The sequence below is a fragment of the Molothrus aeneus genome, chromosome Z, assembly GCF_037042795.1.
Source record: "Molothrus aeneus isolate 106 chromosome Z, BPBGC_Maene_1.0, whole genome shotgun sequence".
In the NCBI taxonomy this organism is placed as follows: Eukaryota; Metazoa; Chordata; class Aves; order Passeriformes; family Icteridae; genus Molothrus; species Molothrus aeneus.
In genome coordinates, this window is record NC_089680.1 from 36,697,908 (window position 1) to 36,716,498 (window position 18,591).

At 35.8% G+C, this 18,591-nt stretch overlaps 1 protein-coding gene across 2 annotated transcripts in view; it reads left to right on the forward strand.

Moving 5' to 3' along the window:
• The window catches only part of PDE4D (phosphodiesterase 4D), a 350,395-nt gene extending 332,746 nt beyond the window's left edge, over positions 1–17,649 (forward strand). For both annotated transcript variants that reach the window (XM_066568867.1, XM_066568868.1), the window contains exons 7-15: positions 4,588–4,681; positions 8,350–8,522; positions 9,497–9,595; positions 9,681–9,845; positions 11,467–11,566; positions 15,191–15,345; positions 15,856–15,978; positions 16,454–16,636; positions 17,197–17,649. In XM_066568867.1, the coding sequence (XP_066424964.1) occupies positions 4,588–4,681; positions 8,350–8,522; positions 9,497–9,595; positions 9,681–9,845; positions 11,467–11,566; positions 15,191–15,345; positions 15,856–15,978; positions 16,454–16,636; positions 17,197–17,610 (1,506 nt within the window). In that variant the 3' untranslated portion in view covers positions 17,611–17,649. The remainder of the gene's footprint in view (positions 1–4,587; positions 4,682–8,349; positions 8,523–9,496; positions 9,596–9,680; positions 9,846–11,466; positions 11,567–15,190; positions 15,346–15,855; positions 15,979–16,453; positions 16,637–17,196) is intronic.
• The last annotated feature ends 942 nt before the right edge of the window (positions 17,650–18,591 follow it).

Genomic DNA, 18,591 nt, shown 5'->3' on the forward strand with positions numbered 1-18,591 from the left:
GGCTGCTTCTTTACTTAAGCTCTTTGTTATTGAGTCAAGAACTTTACAAAAAATTTGTAAAATCTTCTAAAGTGTAAACAATAACCTGCATATATATAAAGTGTGTGGTCCAAACTTGTTCATGGCCATAAATCAACTCTGTTTGGATCTGAAGTTAGTGATTCTTTCTAACATAAGTTCAAATTCTTCCAAAAAATGTATCAATGCTCTGGTTGCCATCTGGGAACATGGTTACTCCAAAAATTTGTCTGTGTTTTCCTCTGTGTCTTTGCTGACATCAGAAAAGTATTGTATTTTTCAAAAAAACTCCTCCAGGTAGGCTTATCCTAGGCTGACAACAGTAATATAAATACAGAAATGTGCACACATTGGACTTTAGCCCAGGAAGACCTAAACTACAAACCTCTTGGCAACTTAAAACAATTAGGAAATCGTTCTCAGTTAATTATCATTAAAGTATGCACCTATATTCTCATGTATTACAGTTTTTGCTAGAGCAGACTTTTAGGTGTATAAAGGGAGATAAAGATGCACATCTACTCATTTCACTTTAGAGACATTTTCAATGTTATTTGAATGCTCTGCTGGTATTTGTGTTGAGGGCTCTGCTCCTTCTTATTCCCCCCCATCCCCCTAACCCCAGCTGAAATTAAAATCTAAAATAAATAGAAACAAATGAAATTTTAAAAATTCTGCTCAAGGAAATATTTTCAGGGTATTTTTTAGAAAAGAGCTTATGGCTCTATTGCTCTGACATCAGTATTTGGCAGTGAAAAACTGTATAATGGACTTAATGGGCATTTTATTGCCAGTTCATTTTCAGGGTGATTTTCTAAGGATATAGTCAAGGACTGTTGCATTCCAAACTGACGTATGTGTCATTTTTCCAACCTAAAAATGCCTAGTGGGATATGTGAAAATCTTTCTTTCTGAGAAAAATACAATATATGCATAGATAAGCCAAAAACCTCTGCTTCCTCCCCATGCTAGCTCACATATCGTAATTAAATTGTTATGGTTTAAATGTTATTAATAACAAGAGTTTTGATCTTTATGACTTATTTTCTTGAATTTGGAAAGCATATTACATTCAGATTTTTAAAATTCTTATTCAACATATCATCTTTAATATTTACTGCTGTTAGGAACAAGATGGTTTTATGTCCTCTTTGACTTGTTTTGAACATAACGTGCAACATGTTATTTGCGGGAGGCCAAATTATGAGATTGTGGATTCTAGATAAGTTTCAAGCACTTTGGGGTGTTTCTTGAATAAATAAAACATTGCTGGCTCACGGATGTAACCTACTTTTCTGGTTGGCAATATGAGCTTGTGGGAGCCATGTGAGAGGCAAACTTTCATTATAAAGTAATTGTGCAGAGCTATGTAAGATGTGCATCTTTGAAACAAATTATTATTTATGGGTGCACTTGGGCCCAAATTAAATCTTTGAGAAATAGGTAAAAATTGGGAAAAAATAATAGGGTTGAATTTGGTTTTGCTGTTTTGATTGATTTTTTCTTAGAAAAAGGATTTTTTTTTCCTTAAAAGGCAAGTTATGAAACATAAGTGGACTGAGCAAAGTACAGATACAGTGAAACAGTATAAACAAAAGAAAGCCTGAATATTTTGATTGCTGTTTGTCTCTCATGTTTGATTTTTTTAATATTCTCAAAGAGCATTATTGTTCTGCATCAGCCACTGCTGTCTGCATATGGTCTTCAGCTTCATCTGATTCAATGGCAATGATGGTTATAAGGCTTTGTCAGATAATTAGAAAAATCAAAACAGTTCTCTAAACTCCTGCTTAGTCCAGAAGTTTTCATGTCAATTAAAGTTTTGGTCCTGTGGCGTCAGCAACATGTGGAAGAGTATGAGGAAATTGTGCAGCTACAGTTCTTCAAAGCCAAAGGCATCTCCAATTGAATTTGCTCTCAGCAGGAGGGCCTTGCAGAGGCTGAGGGGCTTGTTCCACTTTACACCCTTGTTCAGCAGTTACACAGACTATTCTGCAGTTCTCATGCAAATGGTTGAGTTTTCATGTTCTACTGACTTGTGGGGTGATGGGACGTGGGAAGATGAGGGTTGGAACAGACCCATGGGGAACATAGCAGTAGAAAAGAATGTAATATACCTTCCATTTGCTGTGGATATTCATGCAAAAAATACTGAGCTGAAAATTCTTAAAGAGTATATGCTCCATAAGTTCCATAAGATGATTTCCAGCATGAAATGACAAACCTCTCTACCCACTCCCTGCAGTTAAATTTATTATTTGGGGGAAGAAAAAATCCTTCCTGTTTCCTGTGTCAGGTACCTGCAAATACTGATAAGTTCCTCTTTCAAAGCTGGAAAACCTTTAAGAAGACATCCTGAAGAGAAGAACATTCCAGTGATAGCTAGATGGTCTTTTATTTCAGAGTGTGGAACATGACACAATTAGTGTTTTTCTGCAGCAAAAACAGCAACACCAAATTGGGCATTATGTAGAAGTGTTTACTAGGAAACAACCAGGGAGATGAGGATCTATTGAAGTTAGGATCCAGTGAACTAGCTAATCAAATTAAGGAAGAGAGGATATTGAAGTACTAATGGATAAGCTGATGACATGTCTGGAAGTTAATGTGGTTTTGTCAACTCCTGACATTTTATTAATATTCCTATACTCAATAGTTCAATAAGTTGAAGCTGCAGTCTCTGGATGCTGTCCGGAGACAAGCTATTCCATTACATCTTCAGTTTTTGTCTTATATATTACAGTTTCTCACCTTTTGTGGGAACAGAAGAAAAAGTGTGTAAGCATGACTTAAGTGTCTTAAGTGTTTAAAAGTCTAAAAGACAGACTTTTAAGAAAAAGGTCTTGGTGTTTTTGGACCAGTCATTATATTGCTTGGTAAACTTGGTTTGAATTTTCAACATTTGACATTGCTGATAAACATTATACATTGCTGAAGAGGTTGAGACTGGTTTTGTCTAGAGTGCATAGCTCTGTAGTTCTCATAGTATGTGTAGCTCTGTTTGCAGTATGGTTCTAATTTTCAGACATGTGTTGAGCACTTCCTAGCACATGGCTATATCTGAGATCAAAGCTGAGCCTTTGGCTTGTGACTAAAGTAGGATCCAGTCTTTGTAGCTCTGGAACTTCCTGAGCTGATGACACATCAAGATGGCAGGAAAATGCAGTGGCAAATGGTTAGAATGTTTTATTAAAGGTAATTTTGTTGGGCACATTGTGAGCGATATGGTAATTGGTGGCTTATAAAGATATTGTGAAGAAAATAACACCTTTCATTATGCAAGGCTACTTTGAAGAAATAGCTTTGATGATTCCAGTGGAATGGAAATGGGATGGTTAAAATTTACTACAGTGGTTTATCTCCTTTGAGGAAGAATAAACTATAAATTACCAGTTTTCAACACAGAGGAATGTTTACATGTATATACTCTAAGGGTAGCTATTCCTTGATATAATGGATAGTCATGACTGCATGGAGAAGGTAAAAGGTGATTCTGAAAGTTGCAGAAATCATTTTGCTTTGTTAAGAGAAAAGATGACTGAGAAATCCAACAACAAAATAAAAGGATGGCACAATAAGAGGCAAAATTTAATAGTGACAGATGTATGCTAATTTTTATTGGCAAGAGCTGGAATTATTTGTAAGTATTGCTGCCTTCTGTTTGTTGGTAATATCAAGGCAGAGCTATAGTCAATGAAAATGCACGTAGGACAGTGAGAGCTGTATTATGCAATTAACCTGTGAAGCATAATACCACAGGATATCATTTCACCCTGATGTCTAGAAGGAATCACAAAAGGCTCAGTGATGTGTACCTAATTAATTATACATTTAATGGAATATTAGTATCTGCTTTTATCCTATAGATTGCCTAGAGTGAATTGCTAAGAGGGAAATAGAAGGTGTTTCCACTGATGGGTGTTTTCTACCCCAATGTTTCTTAGAGATGCTTACAGTTTTCTGAGATAGTAGAATGGTCAAGTCATTTGTTGAATATAATAATTTTAGGTCAGAGACAACAAAACCTACCTCTTGTCATATTGGCTAGTATGAAATCAATAAGATATTTGGATTATTTGGAGCAATGTTGTAAAGTAATTTTGGGTAGATTAATGATGAGAGGTAAGATAGATTTGAAATATCACCAAATAAATTGCAAAAAATGCAAAACCAGATTAATTTGCAAATCTTATGAGAGAACTAGTAGAGACCAGCTTGGATATAAATACATTTTTATTTGCTTTCGAAATTAAAATCAAAAATTGGAAAGGCAATATTATAACTTGTGTGTGTGCAAATGCCTTAGAGTTTTCAGTTACTAGTAGGACACTGTACGTCAGTCATTGAATCACTGTGGTGTATTTTAGAAGGTTAAGAATGACATTGTTCAACTTGTGATTTCTACTTACACAGTATATATTCTTGATGCCATAACGTATATATATATATATAAATATATATTCTTAATGCAATGTTCTTTCCCCAGTTATAAAGTGACTGCATGTTCTTATTCTAACTAAAATATATGTTGATGTAGCTAACTTTACACTTTTTTGTTTTCTTTTCCAGTTTAAAAGAATGCTCAACCGTGAGCTAACCCACCTCTCTGAAATGAGCAGGTCAGGCAATCAGGTCTCAGAATATATATCAAACACTTTCTTAGGTAAGACTATGAAAAGCTAACTTTTTTGCCTTTGGGGTTTTTTTATATTTCTCTGGGCTGTGTTAGAGCCTAAAAGCAAGTGGCTTTCCATATTAATTTCTTGTTTCAGGAACTGTGCATTTATCATATTGTTGTCAGCATTTGTGCAGAGAGATCAGGTTAGATCCACTTCCTCACAACTCAATTAATTTGTGTAGGTGCTTTCCCTGTATGTTTAATTACAGATAAATATTCATATACATGTTAAAACAACTATACTGATACTATATTAAGAAATTAATATAATGACTTTTAGAGAATCACAGAGATTCACAGAATATTCTTCTGAGTTGGAAGGGACTCACAAGGACCATCAAGTTCAACTCTAAAGTGAATGGCCCATACAGGGCTCAAACCTACAACCTGGCTTTATTAGCACCATGCACTAACCAACTGGGTTAGTCTCAGAGTGGTAATTATATATATATTTATACATTAAAGAGAATTCTACCACTATATTTTCCTACTGGAATTATTGCAGAGGTTTCAGTGTGCTGGAAGCATATAAGTGCATGTAACCTCATAAAATCTCACAGCAAGCAGTTAAGATATTTTGGTATTCCCTGCCCACATGCACAGTTAGGTGCATGTGACTAAATAAACATCTGAATAGACTTTTTCCAGAAAGTTTTTGCAGCTCAAGATCTTGGCATGCTGGGATGTGAGCATTAACAAAAGCCCAACACAATATTACAAAGAATATGGGCCCTTAACCATGGCTTTTTTTTCTTAAAATTCATGAAAATCAAGAAAACTTTTGTATTGCTGAGATTGAGCATGAAGATAAAGATACTATACCAATCTCAAAACATGTTTTGAGCAAAATACCATTGATTCATAAAGATGGTGTAATAAGAGATGCACAGTGAAATACATCTAAATTAGGATAACATGTACTTTAAAAAGTGACAGTCATACATGTTAATATCCATCTTATTCTGTGTGAGATACCATAGCTGGTGCTTTGTGGCTTTTTTGGAAGAAGTGGTGTTTCTGTGAGGTACATTTTACCCTGTCACCCTGCCCAAAAGGGATGGCTGAATGTGTCTGTTCAGCTGACCCAGTGTGCCAACTGCTGCAGCACAGCAGGGTTCAGACACAGGGAGAGGGACAAGCCTCTGTCACAGACAAGCAGTATTGCCCAGCTTCATGTGCCCTGAAAACTACAGTGTGCAGTTGCCTGAAAGGATGACCCACTTAGGCTGCGGAGATTGAGATGCCAGCTTCTGCTTGCTTTCATTTGAAAGCTTGAGACTTACTTTGACAGGGTAAAAAAATGCATCTGTCAGCCTTTCACATGAGATCTCAGTCACAAGCAGAAAGAGGGCCAGAGAGGCAATCACTTCTAATTTACTGGACCATGGGTACTGTTTTCTGTCTGCATGAAAAACTAGATACTTAGAATTGTAGGTATAAGAGCAGCACAATAGTGAAAACACCTCATCTACAGATATATTGCTTAAATATTTTCAAAATATGCAGTCTAAGTATGTAGGTTCTGAATATTCATGAAGAGAGAAAACTTTCTCTCCCTAAAAGTATTTAATGAGTTTATTATCTAATTTAATTTTTTAATATGCAACTTACCTCCTCAATATCTACAAAATTTCTCACATTTGTAAGTTAGGAAGGTGTCATGAGAAAACAGGGTTTTCTGTTCTTATTAAAAAAAAAAAAAAAACAAACAAAAAACCAAAAACAAACTGTTTTCCTTTAGGGATATATCAATGTTTTAAGCTATTTACAATGATTAGAAATATAATCTGTGTATAAGACATAAGGCTTCTATATTGTGTATAATAATATGCAAAGTTTCCTTTTTCAGTATCATTAACCTGTTTTCTATGAATGGAAAATGTTTGAGAGCCTGTAATTGAGCACAGCATAAACAGGGTCAAAATGGCAAGCTCTCTTTTCTGGATATTCAGATGGGCACAGCCCTGTCTGCTCAAAGTTACAAAAGCAGAGGCAGTCCCACGGAGTTTCTCTGGAGATTTAAGTCATTCAGACAGACACTTCCTTTCACTTGAGTTACTCTGACAGCTCAGCTAACGAACCTCTGTTTGATGGAACTAAACTTTGTGCATATGACTGAAACCATAAACATCAAAGCACAAGCACAAGTCACAGCTGCTCATCTGTTGTTGGTTTCCACCAGACCAGGGCTGCCACGCTCCACCTCGCTCTTTTCCCCTTACAGGGAGAGTGGTGAACTATGATGTGGTAGTCCAAGGACTCAGTGCTCTAGGCTACAACCTGGTGACATTTCCAAAGTCTCTTCTTCATTGTGATTTCTTTGGAATTTGAGGTGTCCATTAGAAGTATCTGCTAAAGGGTAATTAAAAGGGAAAAAAAGGCAGAAAAAAGGTGAAGAAGCAAAGCAAACATATAAAAAGCTCCTAATTAGAAATGGACTTGCTAACCTCATCTGGTTTCAAAGTCTGTATTGGAAATGAATATTGCAGAAAGGAAAAAATACACATACAAAAAATCCCAATTTTTCTTACTTTCTTTTCAAGTTTTATTTTGGTTTAAGGTTTTTTTAGCTGTTTTGGCTCATCTCCTGTGTCAGAAACATCTTTTCTGGATTTTTGTGGTTTTCCTAGTATATTCCTTGAGGTCTGGAAAAGATGGAGGTACATTTCAGCAAAGAAAAAGAGGTTATTTGAAGGGAATCATTAAACTCTAGGTTGAAATACAGTATGAATAAAAGAAACAAAAATTAATTCATGTTCCTAGTAGTTTTTTTCAGAAAAGCCTTTCATTGCACTAACTTGGGTTTCTTTGAAACAGATGTTTGCAGCTCTCCACAACCCCATACTGGTTGTGCAGCAATCCTGTGGCAGTTGCCTAAATATATTTTACTCTCACTTTAATTCTTGTCTAAAGTTTTGCTGGCACATATGTCAATAAATTTTATTAAGTGATGCTGCTGATACTGCTACGGAGGCAAAATCCCACAGCAAAATTCAGAGGTTAACAAAGTACTCTCTTATTTTGTCATTATTATTGACTATAGCTGGGAGGTGCAGAAACACTGCACTGATGGCATGAACTGCCAGCAATCCAAAGTTATTGTAGATGTGGCTTGGAAAACACAAAAGGCTTTCCAAGTTGTACAGTCTTAGTAGACAGGACCACTCCACAAGTATCAAATTCTTTGTGTCTTCAAGTCCTGAAAAAGTTTTCTAAAGGTTTACATGAGGACACACTTAGACAGCTTTTGAAATACATTTTCAGAGAATGTTTCTCCTGAAAAAAAAAGAAAGAAAATTATTTTTCTTTCAAAGTGTATTCCTGTGCGGTTGTAATAACATTTTTATACTGAGATGATTGACCCTTTCTACAGCACTAGTGATATGGGAGAAGTGGTAATCAGACAGTCACAAGTTGCTTTTAAAGCCAATTCAGAAATAATGAGGCAATTTGAGTAAAAGAGATCTGCTTTTACTGAAGTATAGGTCTATACTTAACTTTTCATGGGTTTGGTGATCTTGACAGAAAGAATCCAAATCTTAAAAGAGGTTTTTCTAAGAATTAAAAAGTCCATAAGGTGCAACTCAAAAGTGAATTTTATAATATTTATAATTATTTTATAAATTATTCTCTTTTTATTCATTCTTTTGAAGACAAGCAACATGAAGTTGAAATCCCTTCTCCAACACAGAAAGAGAAAGAGAAAAAGAAGAGGCCAATGTCCCAGATCAGTGGAGTCAAAAAACTCATGCACAGCTCCAGCCTAACTAATTCCAGTATTCCCAGGTTTGGAGTTAAAACAGACCAAGAAGATGTCCTTGCCAAGGTAGAGAATATATATATATGTCCTTGAAATTACATAAACAGAGTGTGGATATTTCTGTATTGTTCCATCCTCTGCTTATACACATTGATTTCAAGCTGCAGCACCAAGCATTTATATAACTTGAAATGGCCCAAATTTGTTGGAGCGGAAGAATAGCAAGTAAAATCAGAATCAGACCATAAGGGCTAATTTCAGCATGAAGACAATTTCATCTGGCATTTGTGTATGCATTAAGAAGCCTTCCTATTCATAAATAGTATCTGAAGATTGAAGACTAAACATATTGTATAGTGTCACAGGAATGAAAATGTATAGATAGCAAACTTATTTTTAAAAAATGCACAAGGGTACATAGCATTAGAACTACCCTTCCTAATTTTAGCTGTATCATTTTATGTGCATTCTTTTTCTTATTTTAATGAAATTTCTTACTATTTTTTGCACCAGCAGCTAACTACTTGGTAATAACAGAAAATTGGTAAAAAGGGATTTTTAATTGAGTTATGCCTCTTCCAACTTTTTCAGGAATCTTATTCGAAGAGTGTTTCTGAGACCAGGGCGAGAGCAGCAGAATTGCCCATCTCTGCACATTGCAGAAATGCACTCAGCAGAATTGCACATCTCTGGAGGTTTTCTCCTCACTGAACTTCATTGTCAATAGACAGTGAGATAGCAAAGTGTGTCAGTTAAACTCATTCAAGATACTGTAGAGTTTTTCCCTCTGGAGCAATTCATTTAAGAGGCAGTCTTTCCTGCTTAGACAAATAAAATTTGAAAAATGGGTAGATGTAAATTCTGATATTGCAAGATTAGCAGCAGCTGCAGAGTTTAGAGTTTAGCCCTTGCAAGGTTGAGCATGTAACTTGCACACTGGCCAGGTCTTAATGAGTCCTCTGTTTATAATTGCTTCTCTCAAAAATTGCAGGAATTTTTATGTTAGGTTTCAACCTGTTCATTGCTTGATTTTACTCTAGGAACTTGAAGATTTGAACAAGTGGGGCCTTCAGGTTTTCAGAGTAGCAGAGTTATCTGGAAACAGACCTCTGACTGTCATCATGCACACTATTTTCCAGGCAAGTATGAGCAGTCATGCTGCTTTTTTACCTTGGAGACTGTTCTGTGCTTTGAAATCTAATTGTTTTTCCTTTACTTTTATAGGAGCGGGACTTGTTAAAAACTTTTAAGATTCCAGCAGATACTTTAATTACTTACTTGATGACCCTGGAAGACCATTACCATGCAGATGTGGCGTACCACAATAACATACATGCTGCAGATGTTGTTCAGTCAACCCACGTTCTACTATCAACCCCAGCATTAGAGGTAAACTACACTGAAGAAGAAAAGTGGCAGTCATGAGAGAAAGGGATGTACTGAGAGTCTCCTAAACTAAATATTAAAGATCTTAGTTTCTGCAATGTTTTTAAAAGAAATCTTAGCATTTCTTTGATGAATTCTGTTCTTCCAAAGATATTGTGTGAGGATCAAAGTTAATGTAAATATTGTGCAGAAAACACCTCTTCTTTTTATTTTAAATCATGGAAATTTTTGCTGTCATAACCTTTTTCACTGTAACACAATGCATATCTTGTTTCTACCATCTTACTATCTATGCTATATCCTTTTCTGTAGCTATTTCCCATGTGGGATTCTGCCTAACTACAGTAAGTGGAAGTTCTTAGGAAAGTTTATTCTGATCCAGAAAGACTACTTTTATATTTACTTCTAAGACAGATTGGAACATGTACTAAATTTTCACTGGACTCTCTTTTCTTACACTCCCCCCACTCCAATAAATATTTCAAAGGTTTTTGGGAAAATAATCTGTTCTTTTTGTAGAAATTCTCTTCTTGAAAGTTCTTAAATCTTTGAAGTAGAAGGATGTGAAAGATGGAGATTTTCCCTTTTTTAAGCACAGTTCAGGTCTTAACATAGCAATCATTGATGTTGATATATCCCAGCAAACAGAAAAATTCAGATAAAGGAAGTAGTAGAAATTTTATTAGTTCGAAAGGATTTACCTTCATTTTCAAGAAGGGCTGCATTTTGACCCCCCTATAATGGTCAATCTTTAATGCTACTGAATACATCTGTATTACCTTCTTCTTAAAAAGAGAGTTATAAGTGGACCTTGGCAGGTTTGGATGCTCAAAGACTTGGAAATCTCTTGAGAAAAATTTTCTTTTTCTCAAGAAGATCAGGTAATGTTCTTAAAACATCACTGGCTTCACCACACAGCTGAGCTAGTCATCAGTAAAATTTAGGGGGTTTTTTTCCAGACCTTTTTTTTCATGGCCTTATTCTCAGCAGAGCTTTAGCCAGTGAAATGGCAATGGCTGCCCAATGCCACTGCTGGTCTTTGCCCTTTGAAAAATGATCAATTTTGAAAGCATTTGCATCATGTGGGTGCTTCTGACAACAGGGCACTGGGCTCAGTGACATTCCAAATCCATTGCATTTCCTATCTTCCTGGTAATCTCATACAAATGGAAAATCAGTAAATGCTAAGTGATATGATGTGTAGTCTGTTGCTATTTTCTTTATATGGGAGATGTGCATCTTTCAAATACAGATACAGAGGAGGCAGGCTAAAATATTAACTTTAATTTGTGCTGTAAATTAGAAACCTGTACTTAATTGCCTAATAGAGGTGGATTTATTTACAGACTGAAGCTGAAAATACTTCAGTTGTGGCAGAATTTAGTGATGCTCTCTGTATGAAGTATAAATCACTTTACTTTGGCCAAACTTGAAATATTTATGAAATTCTACATAATTGATGATTTTACAAAGGCTTTAAGAGCTTGTGTGTAAAGTCTTTAGAGATCATGGTATATTTTAAATGTGTTTTGCCTGTTCACATCCAGCATCAAGTAGAATCCTTTTTACTGGAAACAATTTTTCACAGTTTGGTCATTGTCATTTCTGTTTAATTATATTCTAGGCGGTGTTCACTGATTTGGAGATTCTTGCAGCAATTTTTGCCAGTGCAATACATGATGTAGATCATCCTGGGGTTTCAAATCAATTTCTTATCAACACAAGTAAGTTTGATGTTTAGTGGTTTTCTCAAAAATTTGCTGTGAGGTCTGCACATAGCACCTGAAAAATACCACCAGTTCATTCCTTGTTTGCTTCTATCTCTAACTTTTCTCAGTAAATAGATAGATGTTTTTATTTTAAACCTGATATTACTTTGAACTTTTTCTAACTTTAGAAATTATTTACACAGTACACTCTAGCAAGAATTATTAAGGTATAAACTATTAACCTGGCATTTTTTTGATGTATTGCATGTTTTCTCTCCTGGAAATATAGTTGATTTACATTAAATAGGTAAAGTTTTAAGAAGAGAATGAAGGAAGATTTAAAAAAAAAGGCAAGACAAGAACTTATGTGTTTATATTGGAAACATGTGGTGTGATGATAGGTAGAAATTCAGGAAGCAGAAAAGCATGATTCTTTTTAGCAAACATACAGACAATCCTGTATCCTGTACTTGGCTTTTGATCTCTCATGCTTTGTAGACTGAATTTCCTCACCCTGTTTCTGCAGCTATGATAAACATGTTTGGTTTTTTCTGACTCCAATGTTATCTCCAAATTTGAAACATAGTGTACTTCTGCATTCCTCAAGGCTGTTGTTGGCAGCATTGCTGAACCTCTATCCCTTCAATCATCTACTGAAAGAAAATCACTGTCAACTTTATTGAACCTGATCATGACATATTTATTCAATAGTTTGTTGCCCCAGTGGCGACTTGCTTGGATTTTGTTGCCTGATGTCAGTATTATTGCCCTTTTAGGTCAATACAAGTTCCATCATACTGGGTTATTTCTTCTGCTCTCTGAAAACTTCTCCTTTTATGATAACTGACCCAGAAGTGCAAAGTTTAAATAATACTAATAATCCAAGCACAAAAGAAGAAAAAGCAACAGAAATGGAAACATACCTAGAGTTGTGTATTTGACCCATCTGGTTGTACATTTATAGATACTGTTACTTCTGCACATGGGCAGAATCTATTTCACAGGTGTTAAAATAGAATGACCCCAAATCAGCAGTAGCGTTCGAAGAAGGGAGCTCCTGCTCTGACTCATTGCTGCTGTATATTCAAATAAGACATGTACTTCAGTTTAGCCTGCACCTAGTTTTGTTTGTCCCAATGGCCTAAGGGCCATCCTATAATGAAATTGAATTTTATGACTCATACTCATGAAAGAGGATTAAGATTGACTGTATTGTTTGTGCTTTACTGGGGACCAGTACAGTTCAGCAGTGCAGGCAGAGAGTGAATCAAGCTTTGTGCGAAAACCAAATTCTTAATTGAATCTTAAGAGTGGGCATATGTAAGTAAAGCTTTTTCCTTGCTTGTTGAGTCAGAAATTGAGTACCATCTTATACTTGGTGGCTCCAAGGTTCTGTGAGGAAACCAATGAATTGTTTAGGTTTAAGAGTGTTGACTTAGTTGAAGGGATGAGTAGTGGTGCATAAAGCTTTTACTTCTAGTTAGACTGAAATTCAGCTAATGTAGGAATCATATTCATACTGATAATTATCAGCTTAAAAAGTATATCTTGTTTTTCTCAATTCAGCTTTTGATAAAGGAGGCTTTTGTGTCAATCAAGTAAAACACTAGCTGAAACTTTCAGCTGTTGCAAGGTTGAAAGAAACAAAGAATTTTGTTTATTTTAAATTGTTCTGTGTGCAAGGAAGAAACTGCAGGGAAAGAGACAGAAAAAAATCATCTAATGTTCGCTTCTCAAATCCAAAATTTTCCTAACTTTTAGAAGATAATTTGCTTCTATCTAATTTTTTCACCTAAATATAAGAATGCATTTTAAAAAAACATGATAGACTTAGTTACATGATAGACTTAATTAGACTTAGTTAAAATATGTAAATATTTGCCATATTTTCATATTTTTTTATGATTAGTCTTGTGACTTTTTTGACTATTATTTTCCTATATAAAGTCTATTACAGAGTTGTCGACTAAACAAATCCCTCTTGAATGCTACTAAATAACAAACAAATATGAAGTATATTAGCCTCAGAGTAGATATTTATTTTACTACTATAACTCTGTCCTCCCAGAAAAATGTTCTTGAATCCTACAATGAGTTACAGACGTTACAAAAGGGGAACTTTCTTCCATTTTTATATCCATTTTGAAGTTGAGTGCATTTTAACTGTGTCTGTAGCTCCAGCTCTTCCAAAGTATTTTGGCAATCTGGAGTGTTTTGCAGTTGCAGCAAATCAGAAGCTGTTTGAAAGGAAAATAGACTAGTGTGTGATTTCTGCATGAGAAAAACAAGTATGCAAGCTTTGTATGTGTTCTGTGAAAGATGAAAGAGAGATCATTTTACAAACTTGCTTTCTTTCTGCTTTTGCTGTTATGGTTTTGCTGGTTTTGGGATAAGAAAAGGCAGAGGAAGACTTCCCTGATTCAACAGATTGATTTATTCAAGACAGGAGAGGAAGACAGCAGGAGAATGGATAATGAGATTAATGAAATCTGAAGATCAAAGCTTTTAGAGGCCTCCTGTTGAACCAGAGGCATTTAAAAGTATAGCTGGTGTAAAAGAAGAAAAGAGGACTAAGAGTGGACTAGACTGATGTATGTTTAGACTTAGGCTAGAACAACTGCAATAAACAGAAGTAACTATAGCACAGGAAAAGTATGATCGCATAAAAACTATATGAGTATTTTGTGATAGATTTATTTACAAGCTGTATCTTAAAGCATATGCAAGCTGACTGTGCAGTATACCTGAGTTAAAGCTAAAGCTGTGCAGACATTTTTGTAATTGCTTTGATTTTTCAGAGCTGTCTGTTCAGCAGGTCTAAGCTGACCTTATATGTGTGCCTTAGCACAGGCATGGCTGGGAAGTGTGTGTTATTGTGACGGCCATATGGGGTGACTGAGGTGAGAATAATTCCATTGTTGAAGACAGTATTACAGACAGCATCAGGGACTGACCACACCCAAAAACAAGGCAGCATTCAAGGCCACTGCCTGCAGTTTAACACCACAGGACATTACATGAAAAAGACAGAAGCATAGCTGATACCATCCTACCAGCCTTTAGCTGTCATGGACTAATGACTGTATGGTTCACTAGGCATCTTAGCATCTTAGATAACTTCAGAAAGACATGATTTGAAAATCAAGAAGCTGGTGCTCCTCGGCACCAGACCTGCAGAAAAGCCTCAGCTGTATATTCCCAGGTGAAAGTCCTGGGAAGCTGAAACTTGACTAACAGTAGTATTTTAGTAGTTGTGACAGAGAGAGGCATGAGAAGACTACACATCAGTGTGTTTTAGTTGAGGTGTGTTTATGCATATATTATGCATAAAATATTTTCTAAGTTGCCTCTTGCAGTTATGAAAATTCATTCTAAAAATTAACTTTCTTATATTTTTTTCTCACCTGCCACTACAGGCATGTGTTCCTGCATCATTGCAAAGCCTTTTCTTTGTTTTGTTCAACTTTGGCTTGACTTTAAGTTAAGTTATTCAGTGAATAATTCTGTAACTTTCAGGGCTGCTTCTAAAAGTTTTATCTGTAAGTCTTGTTATGCATGTAATGAATTTGAAAAAGATCTTAAGGGATTTGGTAGAAGCACAGGCTTTAGTAACGTTCTGCCCTGCAATTGTTACTGCAGATTCTGAACTTGCCTTGATGTACAATGACTCATCAGTACTGGAGAATCATCACTTGGCTGTGGGTTTCAAGCTGCTGCAGGAAGAAAATTGTGACATTTTCCAGAATCTGACCAAAAAACAGAGACAATCATTGAGGAAAATGGTCATTGACATTGTGAGTTTTGAGATTTTGTCTTCCATAGAGTTAGGACATTGAATAATAAAGCACAGAAGCATTTTATAATAAATTACATGTCGTCAGGCCCATAAACAATGAAGTGAAAGTTTAAAGTTTTGTCATATCTTACCCAAATACAAATAGTGGGGTCTTTTAAGTTCCACTCACTTTCTATGCACTTCTGGAAGGCATACTATTCTGTTTCAAGCTGGTTTTGATGATGCCATTCTACCATTACAGGTAGAAATTTGCTACTGAATTAATAATGAATTTGGGCTGATCAGTTCATTCTGAGCAATGCTGAACAATGATTTTGTCATATTCTTTAAAAAACTATTATGAGAACCTACTATTATGAATATACAGGACTCTTACTTGTATCATGTATTCAGACATAGAAGCTATGGGTTCCTTCCAAAAATGTTGATTTATATGTTCAATTATTTTTCAAAAAACTCCAGTAGAATAATTTATGTAGTGTTCATCTTTTGTTTGTTTTTTTTCTAGGTACTTGCAACAGATATGTCTAAGCATATGAATCTACTGGCTGATTTAAAAACTATGGTTGAAACTAAAAAAGTGACCAGTTCTGGTGTCCTGCTTCTTGATAACTATTCAGACAGGATTCAGGTAAGGAAATGCACCTGAAAATGTCCACTTGTATTACATACTTAATAACATTTCCTTCCCCATTCTCCAGCATGGATTAGAGCTGTCTCTTTCACACCATGATTTGCTGCTTCCTTCTCTTTCCTCCCTGGTCTAAATGACATGGTTTAAGTGATTCTCTGGGAGACTCACAAAGTGCTAGGGTAGTTCAGGACTGAATGAGGCTTTGGCCTTCCCTTCAAATTATCAAAAAATTATTCTCTTTCTCACAAGGATTTTGTGATCTTCATAGCGACAGAAGCAGCAGAAGCTAGGTAATTCATGGCTATTAATGCAAGTGTGAAAAGCACACAACCACAAAAGTTTTGGCTGTTTAGAATAAATTTTGCATTACGTGTATTTTCAAGATCGTGTTTTACAGTCACCAGAAATGTGAATAAAAAAGGAGCTGCTTTTCTTCAGTGCAATAACACCACGGGTGTTCAACGTGTTCTAGGTTCTTCAGAATATGGTGCACTGTGCAGATCTGAGCAACCCTACCAAGCCGCTCCACCTCTACCGCCAATGGACAGATAGAATAATGGAGGAATTTTTCCGTCAGGGAGACCGGGAACGAGAGAGGGGAATGGAGATAAGTCCCATGTGTGATAAGCACAATGCATCTGTAGAAAAATCACAGGTAATTGATTTTATAAGGTAGTTAAACCTTTTGGAAGAAAAGGATAGTACATAGTCATGTTTTGAACAATTTCTGAATGCACTTTTTTCTTTTCTTCCTCTGAGTTAATTAATTCAGCTCCTCAGGTGTCAATGAGGCAAATTGGGACTTTTACTGTGAAAACATAGTGCGCGGCAATATGTTTGCTGAAGGGATTCCATCACTGTCCTGACCTGAAAAGCAGCATACATGCCAAAAGAAACTATTGTAGAGCTGATTGGGGTTTCCTTCAAAAACATAATTAAATATAAATCAGGTATCTAGCTCACAAGATGCAGTGGAGTTGTTTGGAATGAGCACTTTACTTGAAATCAAATCCTTTCCATGTTGTTATCCAATATCCTGAAACAGACTTCTGAAAAGTAAAAGACCTTATCTGTTATATAAACTAGTATGGTTTCCTTTCAGCCACCTCTAAGGGTAATGTATCTTGTGTCTCTTCCTAGCATTATATTTCTCATATTTTGCATGACTTACTCATTTCTCTGTGAGTAATCATATTCTTGCATTATTTGAAACAGGTGGGTTTTATAGATTACATTGTTCATCCTTTGTGGGAGACGTGGGCAGATCTCGTTCACCCGGATGCCCAGGATATCTTAGATACACTGGAGGACAATCGAGAATGGTATCAGAGCACAATCCCTAGAAGTCCCTCTCCTGCACCTGAAGAAAAGGAAGAGGGAAAGCAGGGTCAAACTGAAAAATTTCAGTTTGAACTAACGCTGGAGGAAGATGGTGAGTCAGACACCGAAAAGGACAGTGGCAGTCAAGTAGAAGAAGACACCAGCTTCAGTGACTCCAAGACTCTTTGCACCCAGGATTCAGAATCCACTGAAATTCCTCTTGATGAGCAAGTAGGGGAAGAAGTGGAGGAGGAGGAGAACCAAACAGCAGAGCCTTGTATGGTAGAAGAACCTTCTCCTGACACATAACAATGAAAACACAGTCTCTTTCTCTTGCTCATTCCCTTTCTTTTCCTCTTTCTCTCTTTTCTTTTGGTTTTCCTTTTTTTTTTTGTGGGGGGGTTAGGGGGGGCTTGGGTATTTTCAGTTTTGTTACAGATTTTTTATTTTTCTTTTTTTTTTTTTTAATGTAGGCAGTGATTTCCAAAGTATATGTCACATACTACAACCATGGTCAGAACTTGGTGTTATCTGCCAGAATGATTGTTGATCAAAACTGAAGTTGATGATTCAGTTTGGCACTCAGGAATATTGTAAACAGAATTTTCACCTCCATGCTGTCAGAAAGCAGGGGGAGAACATCCATAAATTGCATTTTAATAAGGTCTCTATTTGGCAGATTCCATTAAATGAAGCAAATGCTTTCAGAGGAGTACCACCTGCCAAATGAATGTTGGTGTGCTTTGATAGTTTTTGAATTAATTGTATTGTATTGTAAGACATTGGATAATGTTCATCTGTAGAGAAAATGGACAGAAAAAACATTGAGGCTCCTACAGGAAAACAAGTTCACAAAAATGATGGGACACAAATGGATTCTGTTACCAACATGAAGATAAGCTGTGAAAATTGCATAATTTTCTTATTTCTAATCTTCTGAGACATGACTGAAAAAAATGTGACCCACTGGGTTGCACTAACCTCTTCATTTTGTATAATATGTGAAAGAGAGATCTTTTTTAGAGCTCACTTTTATTAAATATACCAAGGTATTATATTTAAAAAAACCCACTTTCATCTGCCACTGGTTATTTTTTTTTCCAAAGAGTAACTTACAAGTTTTCAGTACAAATCTGTACTACACTGGATAATACTTGTAGGGGTTTTCCTTTAATTCTTTTTTTTTTTTTTTTGGCACCTTAGAATGTCATGGTGATATTGAGCTGTAAATGTCTATTGTTTTATATATTAGTGAGTTCTATGAGTATTCTTTGTGTGACATAAAACCTT